The sequence below is a fragment of the Anopheles marshallii genome, chromosome 3, assembly GCF_943734725.1.
Source record: "Anopheles marshallii chromosome 3, idAnoMarsDA_429_01, whole genome shotgun sequence".
In the NCBI taxonomy this organism is placed as follows: Eukaryota; Metazoa; Arthropoda; class Insecta; order Diptera; family Culicidae; genus Anopheles; species Anopheles marshallii.
The window spans coordinates 70,485,271-70,501,822 of NC_071327.1; the positions used below are offsets into that span (position 1 = coordinate 70,485,271).

Below are 16,552 nucleotides of genomic sequence, written 5' to 3' on the forward strand. Positions count from 1 at the left end.
GGCGAATGTTCAAGTTTACCGGGGCCCTCACACCGTTAACTAACTGCATAATCACGAGCTCACGACTTGTTAAAATCGTACATCGGAAAAGTTTCCCATTTGTACCAGCGAAGACACAAAAAAAACACACACAAGGAGAACAAACCATTCGGTCCCGAAATGAACAGCGCCCGACCCGAAACTTTCCACCCGGCGGAAGTTGAAGCAAATTAATCACGTAATCAAAACACATCCTAACCCACATCAGCACACGACCTATCAGGCGCGGATCGAAAACACATCCAAACAACAGCGGCGACAACGACCGCACCATCCCGTTACCGGTTGCTCTGCTCCCGGTGGACGCTTGATGAGATTACCTTAAATTTTAATGCAAAAGAAGCACACCGGCAAACGAAAGTTTTATCGTTCCAGCGGCGCAAACCAGCAACAGTCGATGGTAAACAGCAACGTTCGGCCGCTCCTCGGTTTCGGTTGGGTTGTTTTCCGCACTCCCACCCCCGTGTGCCGTTTTCGGCTTGCACGGAGCTTAAAGTGTCCCACCTGCCGTCACGTGATGGCGCTATCCGATCCGGAGACATCTTGGGCCCGTGCTCATTACAGCCGGGGCCAGGTTTAGGCTTTCGGCTTGTTTTGCGACGTTTTGTGTCGCTTTTTGGAAATGAATTAAATTATACAATTACGAATTACCGCCTCCTGTGCCCCAGTTTTGCCGGCCTAACATGATGTCGACAAGCCGGGAAGCCGAACTGAGAGGAAGTTTTGGGCCTAACTGTGGAATGGATGGAATAGAAAGTGTAGTGTTAGTACGGTGACGATCAATAAAGTGTGTAAGTTATGCGCTTGATACGTTACAGCACATTTATGTACAAGCGGCACTGAAATAAAGAAGGGAATAAATATATTAATAAATAAATAAAATAAAACAAAACAAGATTTATATGCTATAAATGGCAGACATGATATAGTAAGTCAGTACACCATGAAGAAGTGAAGTAAGTAAATGTGGAAATAAGTACAAAATAAGAATTAATAAATTGATAAATGTATAAGCTAAATAAATAAAAAAGCTAACAAATAAAGAATTAGTCAAATAATAAAACTAACTAACGATCTAAACAATACACTAAAAAAACAAAGATACAAAAGGTTGTGAAAATAGCAAAAAACAAGTAAACCAAATAAATAACAACTTATTGTGCATGACAATCTTTAAACTTTATACTAAATAATCAGCGAACTAGTTAAATTATTCACTTACAAATCGCTTGCTAAACAACACTTGTAGCTTGTGCTGGATAATGGATGTGTGGCCTAAAGCCAAACCCCCCAACCGGGCCGGAGAAGAAAGAAATGGCCGGAAACATCTTGTTATAATATAATATGGCTTGTACTTTGCACAATTTTACATAGAATCCCATCACTCTTTCCACGCCAGTTGACGTGAATGGGAAATGGTCTGAATTTGGCTCACCAACCCAACCGTTCCCGCGGCCGGTTGTCCTTTTCCCCGATTTTCCATCCCTTCCAGGATACCGGGAGGGGGGACCCCCGTTTTTTCTGCCTTCAACAACATCCGCACGAACAGTCGTTCGCACTGTAGTTGCCTCAATTCTCCACCGCACGTACCATCTATTATTGATTCGCCGGGGTACCGGGTTACCTTTGGCAAAGTCTCTGCTGATGTTGACACCTGGTCCGGGTGTACGCCCGCCAAAGCTCCGAGAATTCTAGGACGGGGTGCCACAACACATGGGCAACGTTGGGTGAATGTTTAACGCTATCCGGTGCTGTACGGTGGGATCCGTCCATGGTTACACATGGTGGGAAATTTACCTAAATTCGACATTCGTTTATTTTCACACAATTCAAGGTACGCGCGGTACGACTTTAGTCCACCATGGCCATGCGGCGTTCAAGTGAGCAAAGGTGCGCGACGTTTCATTCAGTGTATTATCGCTAATGCACGCCTTTGTACACTAACATTATGTGATATTTATTTATTTATGTTATGTATTTATGAATATCATGTTCATCGTCCACGAATTGGAATGAATTCCCATTTCCCAATTCCGACCGAATAAATATCGCCATTTTACTTACAAAACCTGGCCAAAAAAGGAAACCAATAACCTTTTCGAATAAGTGTAAATATTCTAGCGCATTACCTATCTCATAAATTTACTCCCATCCAAGTGTCACGCCATGATGGATGCTGTCACTGACGCCATCGGTACGATACCGCCACTCGGCCAACCATCCCCCTTTTGTGTGTCCACCAGCCCGGGTTCGAGTGCATTCCATCTTCGCCCCAGCCAGCCCCCTTTAAAGGGTCTTCCCCCAAACCGCCTCACTTTTCCCGATATCGCCATTCTTTCGATTTTACCACCATTAAGCAGCGAATTGACGAAACCCGTGGTGGTGTTGTGGGGAGTGCCGAGCTAAAGGTGACAAAAGGGGGCAAAAGGGAAACAAGAAAAGCCACCCATCGAACGCGACCCAAGAGTGAAGAGAACTAACCACCACATTCACACACACTCGTCGCAAAAAAACACGACGAACAGGACTGTTTGGGGCTGTGCACCCTTTTTGCACGCTCTCGAAAATGGGTTAAAACTGTGCAAAATCTCATAAGTGGAAGCACTGGAAATTGATGTGACACAACAATATTGCTCCCGTGGTTGTTACCTTGTTGTTATTATGAGTTTCTTTTTTTTGCTTTTGGTTCAAGGATCGATTTTCCCTGTTCGCTACCATCACCGTACATGGTATATGGAAATATTTTCATCACCGTTTTGTAGTTTAATTTATTTTATAATATTTTCTTGCATTATTATGTACATGTATAAGATAAACGGAAAAAATTTCTACAAATGTATTGTTGGTGTTTATCCTTATGTTTTCATTTTACATTTCTTTATCTATTGTTTATGTAGGTCTATAACCTCTTTCCCACAGAAGTCTTTAATATTAATGAAGAAAAATCAAGTCTGACGAGTCACTAAAGCCCTGATTCAAAGTGGCCTGATGTTGCTTGTGATGGTTCACATCATCACTTCTGTTTCGATCAACATCTTCTGTTAGACTAAAATGGAACTCATAATAACAGATTTTCTTCCAGTCCCACCAAACATAAACGGTGCGTTAGTCTTGGTTTGTCCTCTGTTTGAGCTACTTCACCACGCACCAGCCACGATCGTTTTCGCACAATATTGTAATATTTGATCTACTTGGTATCTCCGATCAACATCCGTTGAAGAAATGGGACGATTTTATTTCATTTCGTCCATTTTGATCCATCATTTATTTATGGTAATTAGCATTCCACCCCCAAACTTCTTTTAGGTTCAAACCATTTGCACAAAGGGTTTCAAAACTGTTTGTGTTTGTCGTTCGTTAACTCTTTTGTGATGTTGTGACCACAAACATAGCCGTCCTAACTTCTTTTTTCATAACCTTATATTAAATTTTCTTTAATTTACACATAACAATAACGCAGGGAAATGTTTTTTGCCTGTTTCATTATTTGTGAAATGTTTCAGTAATATTTATAAATTTTACAAATATTGCCGTAAGTGCAGCATCATTTTCAAATGCAACGCACGATTGCACCACTATTTTCTCCACTGTTATTGTGCCCGTTATGCTCTTGCATAAAACATAACCTTATTTTGCACGTAAATTAATTTTCAATGGCAGTGGATAAATAATACAAAAAAAAAACACACCAAACCACTCCACCATTCACATCCGCGGGGGTACTGATTCGAAACGTCCCACCAACTCAATTAAGGTAATGCACTTGGGCGGAAAATTAGGTAACCGGCGCATGCCAAACACACACACTCACACAGAAACCAACCCCCCACGCACTGCAGCTGCTGGGAAAAGTGCAATGCAAATTTCAGCATTGCATTGCACGGGAAAAGCTAAAGCTCCCCGCGGCCTTCCGGTAATCCGAACAAAACAAATCTCTAAAGCAAATACAAATTAGAGCGCGACAGAGGCATGAAAGAATAAAACCGAAACCCCATTACAGTCAGTCACAGTTTGGCAAAAACCCTGTTTTGGACTAACTTGGTCGAAAGCGAAACGCTGTCTGTTTGCAGGTAATTTAAATTTAATTTACTCCACATGCATCGAATGCCTGCCATTAGATATTTCCAGTTAGCCTTCTTCTAAATTAACGTGGAAAGTGACGTATATTATAATTTATTTTAAAATTTACTCACAATACTAACATAAGCTGCTACATAATAGCATTATTTAATTAGAAAAATATATCAGACATATCACGTATTAACAATTTCAGATCCGAATTGCAAAACAAATTAAAGTTCGAAAAATATTTTAAAATTTAATGTAAAGATTGGCCTACTCGCATTTAACCTTTTAAAATGGTTTTTTTATTCAGTTCTTTACCAACACGAGCATCATGCGCGGTCGGTAAACATTTGCCGAGCGATTGCAATATGAAATATGCATATGAAATGGACTCCCAACGCTTTCAGGCCACCGGCAAATAGTATGGAGTGCAACAAACATACACACACACACAAACAGAGCTCCACCCGCCCCGGGGTGGAAACAAACACAACACCAACAGGCCCGCATCGTTTTTCACAGACAAATTTGATTTGCTTTAAATTGCACTCAGCGTGAACAGTATCATTAAGCCCATTAAACTACTCAAAAGCTCAATACGCGCTTATGGCGTACGAATGGCATGACCCGGTAGTGATTCACGTGATGCAGAGTGCGTTTTTAAGCACATTTTGCCGGTTCGACATGGCGCGGTTTATCTTTAACTGTCCGCACTTTTACTGCATGTTTTTTCCCGTTTTCGGTTTTGTTAACCTTTTTATGGATGAAATAATGATTGCTTTTAACAAAAATTCGAAAGATTTCCACGCAAATCCAACCAAAAGCAAATTATGCATCGATATTTCCCGTACTTAATGGTCTTTCCACCGTAAGCTTTTCATTGACGAATGGTGACTTTAAGTGATAAAATTGACGATAATGTGCCAATACTGAGTAGTGATTTGATTCCTTCGCATCAAACATCCCTCCTCCCCCCCACACATTTCCCACCAAGTGAAGTAATCCAGTTCTGCGAAATTCTTCCCTGACATAGCCACTTACTGCCTTAGGTCTGAGAATCTGCCAGGTTACCCTCAGAGCTACGGTTAGTGGTGATATATGATACTTTGTATACTTGCACGATCTAAAAAAAAACCTCCGTTCGGAGTAGGAGTTTAGTACGAAACCCACCCAACCATTGAGAAGAAGTTGGAGTTCCTGAAAATTGGTCTCTAAAATTGTTATTGCAGTTACTGACATGTTACGATGACGTGTACACCACTTCTTCTTGGTGTATCGACGTAATAGGCGGTGTTGCCTGCCATTTCTGGCCTACTAGATTCATCTTACCACGGAGCGAAGGATAGTCAACCCTTGCTACGGGAGTGACAGGCGTAGAATTTTCTGGGAAGTGAAAACTTATTGGATGATTTCAGAATCAGAGCTTAAGCCATTTATCGATGCCGCAACCAACTGCTCTGCTGATTGATGCTAAGTTATGTAGGCGTATTGTATTATCTGCTCTTAGGTAAACGCATAAACTTCTATTAAAAGTCCTACTGAAAGCCCTCTCTTATTATGCGATCAACAGTGCCTTGATTACTGAATTGTTTAGTTTGATTTGATTTGGTAGCAGCGGCGACTTTCACACGACCGGACCGGTCCAAAACCCCATCCCGACCAATGCCCCGTAGCAAGGACTGACTACCCGGGCTACGTGATAAAATAAGTCTAGAAGGTCTAATAATAATAAATGATAATAAGAAGAACGGCAAGAAGAAGATGCTTTTTACTTATGCCCCACGTGCTGGAGCAGTGAAGTACTGGGCGCCTCCAGTCACATAAATAGAATTGTAATACGTTACTGACTAATCTAATAGTAGTTATTTATGGGTTCGAAATACTTATCAAGAAATTGATGTATACTGAAATAAAATAAATAGTGATACAAAAAAAAATAGAATAGAATGAAATAGAATGTCCACACGCTGAGGCAGTGAAGTACTGGGCGCCTCCAGCAGCGTAAAGAAAGTATTGAAAATGAAGGTTTCTGGTAGTTTGTAATGACAGTTATTTATAGAGTAATAGAAGAAATAGATAAAAACAGTGTAAGTAAATTTAAAGTTTGATAAAGGAACGGAAATCCGATACAGCTGATAGACATTGAAACATCCACAAGAATAGGAAGGTTGTGTTGGCATCAAACTAAGACAGCTCGAGACGGTGACGGCAATTAGGCGATGAAGCAGATGATGCTTTTTATAAAGCTGTGTAGCTAATTGTTTTGAAAAATCCGAAGCAAAAAAATCATATTTCGTCTTCTCCCATGTTCCCATTAAAGATATTTTTAATTCGCGTATCCTAAAAAAAAAGATCTACTTTCGCTACCAAACGCTAACCCCGGGTAGTCTTTGTTCTGAGGCAAAGGTCATTTTTTCCCCTACCGATAAGTACTACTCCTGTGTCAATTATAATTTTCCCACCTCCCAAAAAAAAAAAAAAAATAAACAAAACAAAACAGAAAAAACACAGTGCCGTCCGCGCTCGGTGTGCTTTGCCGCCCAGTGAGGAAAATGGAGTGCGATCGTCGAACATTAATTGATTTAAACGGTGCCAAAAATAGCGGATGGGTCAATTATGCTAGAGCAGCATGGGAACAAAGCGCGTCAATTTGATGAAGAGATAATTATCGGCTATTACTGGTAATTGATTTTGGGCCGTAAGTTTATCATCGGAACTGATTGAGCTTTGATCAAAGAAAAAAAAATGCTTCTCCACGCGGCACAACAATTTAACAACGCATATTTCCGACACATTTACTTCCAATTCAATTTCAATACTTGAGAAATAAACTGAACGTTGAAATGCCCTAATGAAATGTCTCCATTTTGGGGTGCGTTGCACGTGGGCATATACGAAAAATTATACACACACGCACCATCCGGAACAAGTTACCGGTTTCCCAGTATCGATTACGGAATGGCTATTTTTGCTCCAAATTATATGCCCATTGGTTACAACGCTTGAATCCTTTTCCGTTCCTTTCATATCCTTTTTTTTTCTTTGAGGAAGAAAGGTTCTTCTCAGAACCGGGAACAAACATATTTGGTTCGATTATTTGAAAGATATTTTCGCTCCACAGCTTCGGAGCTTACCAAGGGGCCATCAGCTTCATGCAAATTACCATGGTTAAGCGACAGGGCGGGAACGCCCGTAATATATTCCGTGCAGTTCCCTGACCTCACCAGAACGCTGTTGTTCTGTCCGATGGTTCTGACCCTCCAAAAATCAATGTCCAATTTATTCCAGCATTAAGCGAATATACTGCGGTACAGGGCTGGTCCGCTTGTTGTGCGGTGAAGTTGGCATCACTAAGTGGCAACGATAATCACCGTGATTATTAATGGCTCGTGCATGCCGATGAATATTTGATAAAGGGTCATAAATTATCATACCGTTCAAAAACGGGCACCGAAGCGAGTGAGGAGACCGTCGTCTGTTTGCAGGAAACCAACGTTGAAGCGAGCAGATTACCATTTTGATCTGCAATTAAGTGTGTCGTGAAATTGTGCTACAACTGCAGCCACCTTTGTAGCATAAAATGGCATGTTAAAACGAAGCTTAATGTGGTTAGATATCGTACATAAGACTAACTCAAGAACACTTACATTATTGAGAGATTAATCTTATCTAGCGGAAGCGGACATCGACAAGGTTGTCCTCATTGTCTGTCCAATAGGCATCTCGTGTTACATCATATTTTCTCAACTCAACCATTCCGAGGTCCGCTCGTTCCTGTGCACTTGCGCTTTATATCGCAACTTTCAACGCGGTAGAGCCGAAATTCGATCCCAATATCGTTAATCATAAGCTTCGTTAGGTTCCAAACAGTTATCAAGTGCAGTTCGGAACTGTCTACCTTCGGGGTTTTCTCCCAAGCTTCTCACAGTAAGCAACAGGTGTTAATTAATCTCTGACATGCACTGTAGCCGTAATTGGTCGTTCATCGTGCCACAACGCTGCGGTAATCAAATAAAACCACTTAAAATGGAGATACAATGGATATCGTCCGAACGGGTACAGCGTTGTTATCCAGCAAATGTTCCAGCTCAATGAATTGTTTCGATGCATTCGTTGGCTTTTTTTGTTCTCTCACATCGTGGCTACCCTGAATATAAACGTGTCATGGATTGTATCTCCAGCTCAGTCACTTCTGTCCAATAACGTTCCATTCCATCAAATCACCTAGTGCTTCTGAACACATTTCACTGATTACACTTTGATCAGAAGGGCATAAAATTCTACGACGTATTTGCGGTACCGTTGATTGTTTATGTAGCAATCTTCTAAAACAAATGAAAAAAAAGGAATTAGATAATAGAACGAACAACCATTAAGACTAGCGATGAAAGAAGGTGGTTCAGACCCATGAATCTGAAGAGAGCCTTTAAAATGAATGAACGGATTGAATATGTTTTATAAAGATTCGTTAATTTTCGTAGTTACTTAAAGATGCATTCAGGTAGTACATTACAGTAGAAGTACAAACAGTCCCCGAGTACATTATTATAACAGACCGCTATAACCTACGTTTATACTTGTAAGTGCTGAAGTAGATTAATTTCTTTCCTAGTAATATATTTCAGCACTTTTGGCGATTTTTGAAAGAAAACGTAAACGAAAATTAAGAGGAATTAGTAGCATCAAATTGGAAGGCATAATCAATCTTTTTATTATTTTTGTTCTTAAATTTTGTGCTATAAACTAACTCAGCTGCCAAACTGAGTATCTACGAATCCGCATATAAGAGGTACCGCATATCTCGGGGGCTACCTGTACTTGAAATTTTTCATGTATACAAAAAGTTTGATTGGAGAAGACAAAATATGCCTAAAATAATGAATTGTTGAATTGTAAATTGTTGAGATTGGGAGATTAATCTTGGGTGTTCCATCAATCTTCGGAGTTTAATATAACATCAACAATTAATGACGCGTTTGAGATTTGGCTCATGATTCGAATGATGGTTCACTAGTTCGTCTCAAAAGAGTCCATATGCTCAACATTTGTTGAAAGAGTTGGATCTTTTACGCCATTTTGTTTTGTGGTATGAATACTAAGAGCAAAATCACAGATTTACTGGATTGCAAGAATACTGTTTGACACAAAACTCGGCTCGGCGTTTCGATCAGAATACAATAATTGTTCTCAATATTTCAAATAAAACAAGACGCAATCGACAGGCTCCCGAAACAAAAAAAGATGCGATGATCGATATTTTATCTCAAATTTATAAGCCTTACGTGATAAAGATATACATTACACCAAATGCTCCAGCTATCCCCATACTACATATAATTCTTCTCAATAACCTATGCCGAACCTTTGCCCCTTTGCACGTCTTAACTATCAAACATTTATTCGCTTCGATTTACATTTTCAATGTAATTTTTCCCGGGTTATGGGTTGTTTCTCTGCAATCATTACTCGAACTGGACGGCTAAACCGAACGACAACACAAAATTAAACAACAGTACCGCAGAAACAAACCCAAACAGAGTACGCAGGATAGGTATTCGTTTGCTTTCCCATCTGCATAACACGAACAAGCCGCAGTCGGCCGACCACATGTGGATGCCTTCCGTCGAATAACTTATGAAAAAGGTAAACATACGGCTAAATGATAAAAGTGTGCACATTATATGCGCTTTTTGCAAGACTTACTAAAGCTTGCAACACCTACCCACACGGTTGAGTTCTTTAGTTTTCCAGCGCCAAAAGCATAATCCCACGGTTTAACAACAAACCCGTCCTCGGGGATGAGATGTAGACTTAATTGAAACCCCCATCAGCAGGATTAATCTGGCTGTATGCAATTTACAAACAATACAGAAAAGCTACCGTAAAGGTAAAGGGTCATATGGGTTCTTGCACCACATTAAATAAAAGAACAGAACAGCAACAGCAAAAAACCAATAACTATTACCTTCGAGTTTCACCTGTTACCGGGCGTGTCATTTTCCCGAATATTTCTGCCATCAAACAACGTCCGTTGGCTAGTTTCAGATATATCAAATTGAAAAGTTATCTAGAATTATTCTGCACAGTTCGCTCCGATTTCCTATTACGATTTATCTTGACGGTTGAGGTGCTGGTTCGAATAAATTGCCTAGTGTTAGGAAAAGTGTTGTAATTAACTATGCGAGAGAAAAACAAACTGATCGTAAACCGCTATCTCTCTGCCTTCTGCTGTCCTAACATTGCTACAACATTGGTTGTTTTTCTCCCCCTTATAACAAATCGGGTTTTGGTTCATTGGTGTACGCCCATGCATTATCGGATAATTCTTTTATTTATTATTTGTTTCCTAAATTAAAACTAATATATCATACTTGCCACACTCTAGCTACTCATAACATCCGACGAGACAATGTGTGTTCCGTCTCCACGCTTGTCACCCACGTCGGACTTGTTTTTGCAGCTTGCTCCATTGTTTATAATTTGCTAACGGTGCCGACTATTCCGACCACAAACCGCTTCCGGGATTACAGTACAACCTATTCTAAAGCGACGCCCCTAGACGGACACACGCACGCACACCCATGTTACTAGCTCGATTTTGAAGGATCGTGTTAATGGTTTCGACATATGCGGGTTTTTTATTTCAATTTATGCTTTAAAATCGTTCGTCCCATTCTGCTCGCATCCCTTGTTTCCCTATAGACAATGAACTGTGTGAATGAGGGGAGAAAAACGTTTTGCGTTTTGCAGCACGATGCTTTTGGAGTACTTTCAGTAATTGGTATGCTATAATACATACATATACGAGTGGGGGTTTTGTTTTTTTTTTTTTTTTAAATAGCGAACTAGCTTTATCTTTGAAGATGCCCGGTTGGATTAACTGCTCCGTTTTTGTTTGCCATTTTCATGAGAAAACCGGAGGTTTCCTTTACATTTACTTTACCTGTGCACTTAAATGCTGCAAGAACTCATAGTACGACAGTGAATTTGGATTGCGATCATCTACGAACTTTTCAATCATCACCGATCTAAATTGGCTAGTATCACTGAAAAAATGAAGAAAAGGGGGAAACGAGAAGAAATGTAATGTTTTGTAATGTATCGAAATGGTCTTTTCATCTTACCGAATCACTTGCACATAAGACGCGTACGGCTTTTCGTCGTCAATGCTTTCCAGGAAAGTCAATAGAGCTTCGCTTGCTTTCGTCTTGCGGCTCGGTAGCTCAATGCAGAAATCAGGTATTTCGGCAACTGAATTGTATCCTGCAATAACAAAACGTAATGAGTGAATGATTATGTCTTGCTCAAACATGTGCAGCCTGCATTCACGTACCTAAAATGTCCTGCACAATGCTAGATGCCACATTAGAACCGATATAAATATACATGAATGGGCCACAATCAAGCAAAAACATGGATCGAGAATCAAGCCTAAAGGAACGATAAAAAGAGCAATGGTTAACCCAAACGATCGCAACGCTAATCCGCGGTCTGATATTTACTTCTCTGCCGATAACTGCAACCGGATGGGCTCCAGCTTGTGCCCATCGTCAACGTAACCGTTGCTGCCGGACACGAACAAACAATCTAATAGATAGAAATCCGGATAGATGTAACGTATCAGTTGATCCAACGGAAGCGATTTCATTTCACTCATAGCAAACACGCGATCGTCTAACCGAGTGCTGGTTCCGGTTCGAAAAGCGGGCTGAACAAAAAAATAGCATACGTTTATTCCGGTGAACACTCAGATGACACAAAACACCACGGTATGATGTTTAACCGCAAAAACTTACATGCTTCAACATAGCCAAAATGTACAAAGGCAACAGTTTCAGATTTTCTGGTACCACCAATTTGCTTGAAGTTTGTGCCAGATTTTGGACTAGCCTAAACGCGCTAATTATATCGACGGTCGCATTAACAAAGGCATCTCTGGCATCTGACAGGCTTGAGGTAACCGAACGGTCGACGGCCATCTTCGAGAGCAGCCCAACTATGCACTGCGGATCGGCCGAGTACATCACCTCCGATAAGCTTTCCGTGACCGGTATGCAAAGCGTGTGGACGCGAATGCGCCGTTCCGCTTTGCTGCTCGTATAGAGCAGTGCCGCTTGGAAGCAAACCGTTTTGACTTTGGTCAAACTTTCTTCATACGTTATCTGGAACGAAGTGTTTGTTGATTCGTTAGCGCTTGTGCTTCTAAAGTATATTATGTATTGCTTGCTACGCATATATTGCCCACAACACCTTACCTGCATTCCAAAACCGGCGTCCGGATTTACATTCGGCAAGGACAGCAAATCCGTTGAGCGGACGAAGAAATTACCGTGGAATGTGTGTATTGTCAATCCGCGCGTGCAACGTACGCGCATCACTGCCTCAAACCCGATCTTTCGCGTCAGGTAGCGCTCCAAAGACTTGCGTAGCGTTTTCACTAGCTGCGGCTTGGTTTCACTGTACAGCGGAATATGATGCATGCATCCACCACTAAATTTACTAATGCCAGCTGTAAGAGCAACAACATGTTTCATTATCTTCATATCCACCATTGCTCCGGGGCTCTATCGTACTTACAAATAGTGGCTAAATCACAGTATTGACTATTTAGTAAAAATAAATCCACAGCAATCTGCTGACCAGAGCACTCCAACGCAAGACGTTTGTAGAAATCAGTAGCCGGTCCTAAATGGGCCACTTCCTTCGACGAACGATTGTTTGGATTTTCCCTGGAATTTTAAACAAAAAAAAACATTTATTAACTCAAATTGCTTGAAATTGCATTACTGTAAGTTATTACCTTGATTGCAATGCTCCTGGACCATAGTTTGGTAAACACGTTTGGAACACCGTAACTCGTCCTCCGGAAGCACTCTATAAGGAAGCAAATGGGATAATATTTTTAATTTGTAATATCAACGCATTTTTTATTCATTATGTTATGTTTGTGTGGCCTCTCTTGAGTGGTTCGTAATACAGGTACATAGCATTACTTTCTGCATTTGGGATTAATATACGTTCTATCCTATAACCTATCTGAAACAAACGAGAGATCTTAACCGCACTTTGTTCCATATCAACGAATACATACTTATAAACCACTTAACTTTTTTTTTTAACAAAGACAAAAAATAAAAAGCGCTCTTACCATCAGCTTATATGCAACTTGCAAAGCTGCTCCCAGTGCACTGTGAGTGTCGTGTGTGTGTTCGAACCGCTTCGGCAACTGCTTCAACAGCTGCATGATCATTTCTTTGCACTCCTTCAAATTCACTAGCAGATTGTCCGGATACGGAAGAAAAACGTCTATTTGGAGCAGTGTAGACAAGAGCAAGGAAAAGGAGAATGTTAATGTAATGAAAAACTACCCACCAAAAAGGAATTCACTATACTTTACCGTCAACGTCCAAAACCGTCACCTCATGCGGTTGATTGTATTCTTCGGAAATGTTGTAAAAATGGATAGCACTGTTGTACGCAATGAAACCGACCTGTGTGCGGGCATCACCGGGAAGATTGTCCAAATGTTCCATCAGGGTATTGCAAACCGTGTACAGATAGCCCGACTGTTGAGCTAGCGATGATACGTCCAACAGGAACAAATAGATGGCCGGTTGTGGTGGACGCAACTACAAAGGAAAACAGTAACCGTTAGAAATAACTGCCGTATGGAAACTGCATAGCTATAGCCATCATACCATATATTCCGATGGAGCAATAAATTCTATCGTGCTAGATTTGATCTCAGGCCTTCTGGTTGGATCGCCATAAGTTTTGGTGACCGGATCGTACTGGAACTCTTCTGGTACTGTAAGAAGCGGGAAGATATTAGACTCCATTTAATTGATGTGAGCATTATTAAAGAAAATTATACAGGGAAACGTATACATACGTTCGTTAGTTCGGTAGCAAAGGTTACATTGCCACTTTTTACTATCAGTAAAAAACACGAACGGATTTATGTACGTTCGACACGTTTTGCAGCGCACAATTGCATTACACGAAATGACCGGCAAGTTCTGAAAGTTTTACAAACAAACAAAAATCTAATATTATTTTTCATTGTTGCTACTTCTACCATTCACCGAATGGTAGTACAGCGTTAAAAGATTAGTATTAATTAGTTGGTTGTACTAAGGCGTTTTACAAAAAAAAAAACAAAGGTGTTATTACTTGAGCTATACTACTACTTGCCTCTTCTGTACAATTTCTTACATTTAAGTCTCGGAACGGATGAATCAACAACCCCAGCGGCAAACGCGATTTGTTCAGCAACGATAACGATTCCGGTATCTTGTTCAGGGTGCATCGAAATATACTGAAAACACACAGTGCAAAACGTTTAGCATTGAAGGAAACATTAAAACATTCAAAAACATTGCTATACTCACTCGGGATTACAATTGACCGAGCTGTGAAGTGGATTCACCAAATGTATGGGCGGTGGTATAACTCGATCGGTGGGTAAAACGTTACGATTTTGCAGCAAATCAATGGTGTTGGTACCCCACAACCTATCAAACCCGCTGCGCACAACGTTCCGCGGATAATATCCACCGGCATCATTTCGCTGTTGATGCATTTGCTGCTGAGGATGCTGTTGTTGATGCAGTTGTTGCTGGTGAAGCTGATGCATTTGCTGTTGCTGCTGCTGCTGCTGCTGTTGTTGCTGATACTGTTGCTGCTGCTGATACTGTTGCTGATGTTGCTGTTGTTGTTGTTGCTGTTGTTGCGACTGCATAGGAACAACGGGTTGTTGCGGCATACTGCCGTAAGCGGTCTGAGACTGACCTTGGCCGCTGTTCGCACCTAACGGAGGCAAATTTGACGTCGGGGGATACATTGGCCTTTTCATTAGGGGTTGCTGTCCTGCGCTGGGTACATTCCCAGGCAACGGTGCCGTTGTTGGTGGAGCATTAAATTTGCCCGCAGGATGTTGTTGTGATGTGAGCAAACCTGCATTAGCCATTTGATTAGTGCCGGCCAGACCTTTCGCCATTGGTGGCCCTTGAGAAAGAGCTGGATGTTGTTGCTGGTGCGGTTGTTGCATCGATGGCGATTGTTGTTGCGGCTGCGGTTGTTGCTTTGTTACCGCACCAGCACCAACATTTTGAAACGCATGATTAGTACTGCCGGGTCCATTTGTCATTGGTGGTGGTGGGCCTTGGGGCATTGAGTTTGGAACAGGATGTTGTTGCTGTGGCTGCGGTTGATGAAGGGGTTGCGTTTGTTGAGGGGATGGATACTGTTGATTCATAGCTGGTGGTAAGTGACCATATGCCTGGTGATTCATTCCCATTTGCGTGGAAACATTCGACGCAGCCATTGTACTGCTGCTGTTAACATTTGTCCCCGTCTGTCCACTGTTGCCATTAGTCATAGGTGTTGAAAGTTGTTGCGCTTGCGGGAAGTTCTGTTGATTTGTTACGGTGATTGCGCCAGCCGGTTGGGTAACACTACCCATTACGGGTGGCCGCTGCAGACTCAGATCTTGTACGCTCGACGTCAGCTTTTGCATAGCTTGCTGCTGTCCGCTCAGTACGGTCGGGCCGGTTAAAGTGGGCGTAGACGCGTTCAGCGGCGTCGACATGCCCGATGCACTTTTCGGTGGCGTGTTAACGTGATTGACTCCACCAGCAACATTCAGCTTGTTCCCACTGGAAAAATTATTGTTCGGGCTGACGTTGTAACCAGCTGCAGCCTGAGACACGGTCGGTGCTGCTTGACTTTGACTAGATGCCATCGACGGAAGATTGTTGTTGTTGTTGTTGATATTTGCGTAACCCCGGACTGCCTCGGACGAGGTGGGAGCTAACTTAGTAACACCGGCCATCGGTGGCATGCCATTGCTTCCCAAAGCCGGTGATGATGTACGTGACGAGGTGGTGCTGTTCCCGTTGGTAGCTGCCCAATTTTGCACCCAGTTACTGTTCGGTTGTTGCTGGACCGGCATCGCTTCTTGCGGCGACATGGATGGGTGTGATTTGGGGGGTAGTTGTGCCCCTGCAACAACATTCATTGGTTGGGCTACAGTTGGTTGACTATTTACTATCGGTGCCGGTGGTCCGTTGGGCAGCATCGGCCCTTTGGGTGGATTTGTTGCATCTCCCGGTCGATTCGCATAGTGTTGCTGATCTTGGCTTTGCTGTTGTGGTGGAAACTGGTGCTGTTGATTTTGGCCATTGGAAGTGTGCGGGAAACCATTTGGCATTCCATAATATTGTGGTGGATAAGACATCATCCAGATGTAAGAGACGTTTTGCTATTACCTAAAAGATAGATATGAATAATGGTTAAGCCGTATGCCAAAAGTTTTGTTTATGTTATCCTTTTCACATATGATGGTATTGAAATGTATTCTTCTCTAATTGAACGCTTTCTATACATTCTTTAGCCAATTTTCCAGACGTGTCCATAAATCTGATGGATTCCCTCTCAATATGACGCC

The 16,552-nt window shown here is 41.7% G+C and overlaps 1 protein-coding gene across 1 annotated transcript; it reads right to left on the minus strand.

Moving 5' to 3' along the window:
• Positions 1 to 11,038: 11,038 nt before the first annotated feature.
• On the minus strand, positions 11,039 to 16,345 carry LOC128716183 (protein transport protein Sec24A). The gene is made up of 14 exons (XM_053811104.1): positions 14,496 to 16,345; positions 14,299 to 14,422; positions 13,997 to 14,123; positions 13,803 to 13,912; positions 13,502 to 13,733; positions 13,253 to 13,410; positions 12,905 to 12,978; positions 12,682 to 12,833; positions 12,360 to 12,613; positions 11,901 to 12,266; positions 11,607 to 11,812; positions 11,438 to 11,535; positions 11,229 to 11,367; positions 11,039 to 11,150 (listed from the first exon to the last, which is right to left on the minus strand). Exons 1-14 carry the CDS (start codon positions 16,343 to 16,345, stop codon positions 11,039 to 11,041), a joined length of 4,002 nt encoding a protein of 1,333 aa, XP_053667079.1.
• Between the last annotated feature and the right edge of the window lie 207 nt (positions 16,346 to 16,552).